General features: G+C 49.9%; 1 protein-coding gene across 1 annotated transcript in view; it reads left to right on the forward strand.

Moving 5' to 3' along the window:
• The first annotated feature begins 1,309 nt into the window (after positions 1–1,309).
• The window catches only part of LOC118225182 (receptor-type tyrosine-protein phosphatase S-like), a 75,143-nt gene continuing 74,579 nt past the window's right edge, over positions 1,310–1,873 (forward strand). The window contains 1 exon segment of the mRNA XM_035413272.1: positions 1,310–1,397. Within this exon segment, the coding sequence (XP_035269163.1) occupies positions 1,310–1,397 (88 nt within the window).

Raw genomic sequence — 1,873 nt, forward strand, 5'->3', positions numbered from 1 at the left:
GTTTGACATTCATCAGTGGGGCGGGCGGGGGGTGGGGGGGAGGGTTTGTCATTCTCAGTCCCCCTTGAGGATGTGGGATTCTAACAGTTATCCTGTTCTGGCAACCGCAGCAAAAAAGAAAAAAAATCCCACTTTTGACACGCTAGCTCAACTCGATACTCCGAGGAATTAAATTTGATGCTGAGATGTTCTTGTGGCTCCACATCTCTCTCTCTCTCTCTCTCTCTGGAGAAGAAACTTAGTCCGGTTATTAGAAGGCTCAGACATCGGGATGGAAAGCCTTTGGGACAGTGGCCAGTCGAAAGTCAGTAGGTTTTTTTTTGGGTTTTTTTTTTGGTGATAACTGAAAGTGCTATGAAGGGAACGGTCTAGGAGGGGGAATTTTCTAGAAAAGTGCATTTGGATTTTTATTGGTGCAATTTGCCAGACATTGTGTGCGACGGAAGCCTGGGGGCTGGCGACGGTTCAGAAAGATGGCGGCAGTAACTTGGGATTGTCCCCCCCCCGCCCGCCCCCCTGCCCCCCCCCCCTCATTTCTGCACACTCAGGAGTCTCAGGACTACAGGTGAATAAAATCAGTGAGAAAGTGGGCTTGGCTGGGGGCCCGGCCTCATTAATAAGACGGTATTTCTCTGGAATTTGGACGAGTTTGGGGGTTTTTTTCTTTTTTGTGTTTTTTTTTTTTTTGCGGATTTGAGGCCTGAGTTTATGGGCAGCCTGGGGGGGTCGAGCGTGGGGGGGGGGGGGTCTGTTGTTTAAGCGCCCGTGCTGTGGTTAATGGGTTCTGGCTCTGTGTCTCCGGGGGCAACGGGGGGCGGTGGAGTCATCCATCTTTGTAGTCCTGCCGGTTTATGAGGAGTCTGGAGCGCGCTCAGACCAGGGCGGCGTGTCCAAGCCGCGGGTGGCCTGATTATTAAGATGCACACGGTGTGTGTGTGTGTGTCTGTCTGTGTGTGTGTGTGTGTGTGTGTCCTGTCAATGTGTTTGTTTATTTGTGCACGTGTGTGTGTGTGTGTGTGTGTGTGTGTGTGTCCTGTCAGTGTCTGTGTGTGTTTGTGCACGTGCGTGTGCATGTGCATGTGCATGTGTGTGTGTGTTCATAAGAAGAGAGGGAGGGGGGAGCAGATAGAGGGGTAATGGAGAGGGGGAAGCGAGAGAAAGAGTGAGAGAAAGAGATAGGGAGGGGAGAGGGAGAGAATGGGGGGTTGAAAGAGAGAGGGCAAAAGAGCACAGAAGGAGAGAAAGAAAGAGGGGAAACAGAGAGGTAGAGGGAGGGAGAGAGATGCAGGAGGGAGAGAAAAGAAAAGAAATGAAGGATGGTATAAGGAAGCTGCTGGCCCAGGCTCCCCAGCCTCCCAGCCTGGTTCTGGTCCAGAGTGTGGTGAGAGAGATGGATGGTCGGCGTTTGTCCATTTGTGCTTCTAGCTTTGGGGGGGGGGGGGGGGCAAGGGTTCACCTTCTCTGTGGAGAACGGAGAGAACCAGGGGAGCCATTTTCTCTCTCTTCAATCATGGAAGATGAAAAACGGGGCCAGGGGTGTGGTGACTAATCCCATTCGCTCCAAACACCGAACCGTTAAAACCCGAAAACCCAGACTTGGGACGCTGCGCTCAAGCTGTCCAGTGTTCCTGCAAATAAAAAAAGAACCCCAGAAAAAAGTAGGCTTCCTTTACGGCTCATGTGTTTGTATTAAAACAGTGAATGTTACTTTGTGCTTAACTTCACAAAAAAAAACTCAATTGTTTCAACCAATTAAAGGAGCTGTCAATCAAAACAAACAGAAACAGTAGGTTTCTTTTGCGGAGATCGGCTGGTGTATTTTCATGCATTAAAACACTGAGCTGTTGCGTTGTGCTTAACTTTAAAAAAAAAA

Source organism: Anguilla anguilla, chromosome 4 (assembly GCF_013347855.1).
Source record: "Anguilla anguilla isolate fAngAng1 chromosome 4, fAngAng1.pri, whole genome shotgun sequence".
Classification (NCBI taxonomy): domain Eukaryota; kingdom Metazoa; phylum Chordata; class Actinopteri; order Anguilliformes; family Anguillidae; genus Anguilla; species Anguilla anguilla.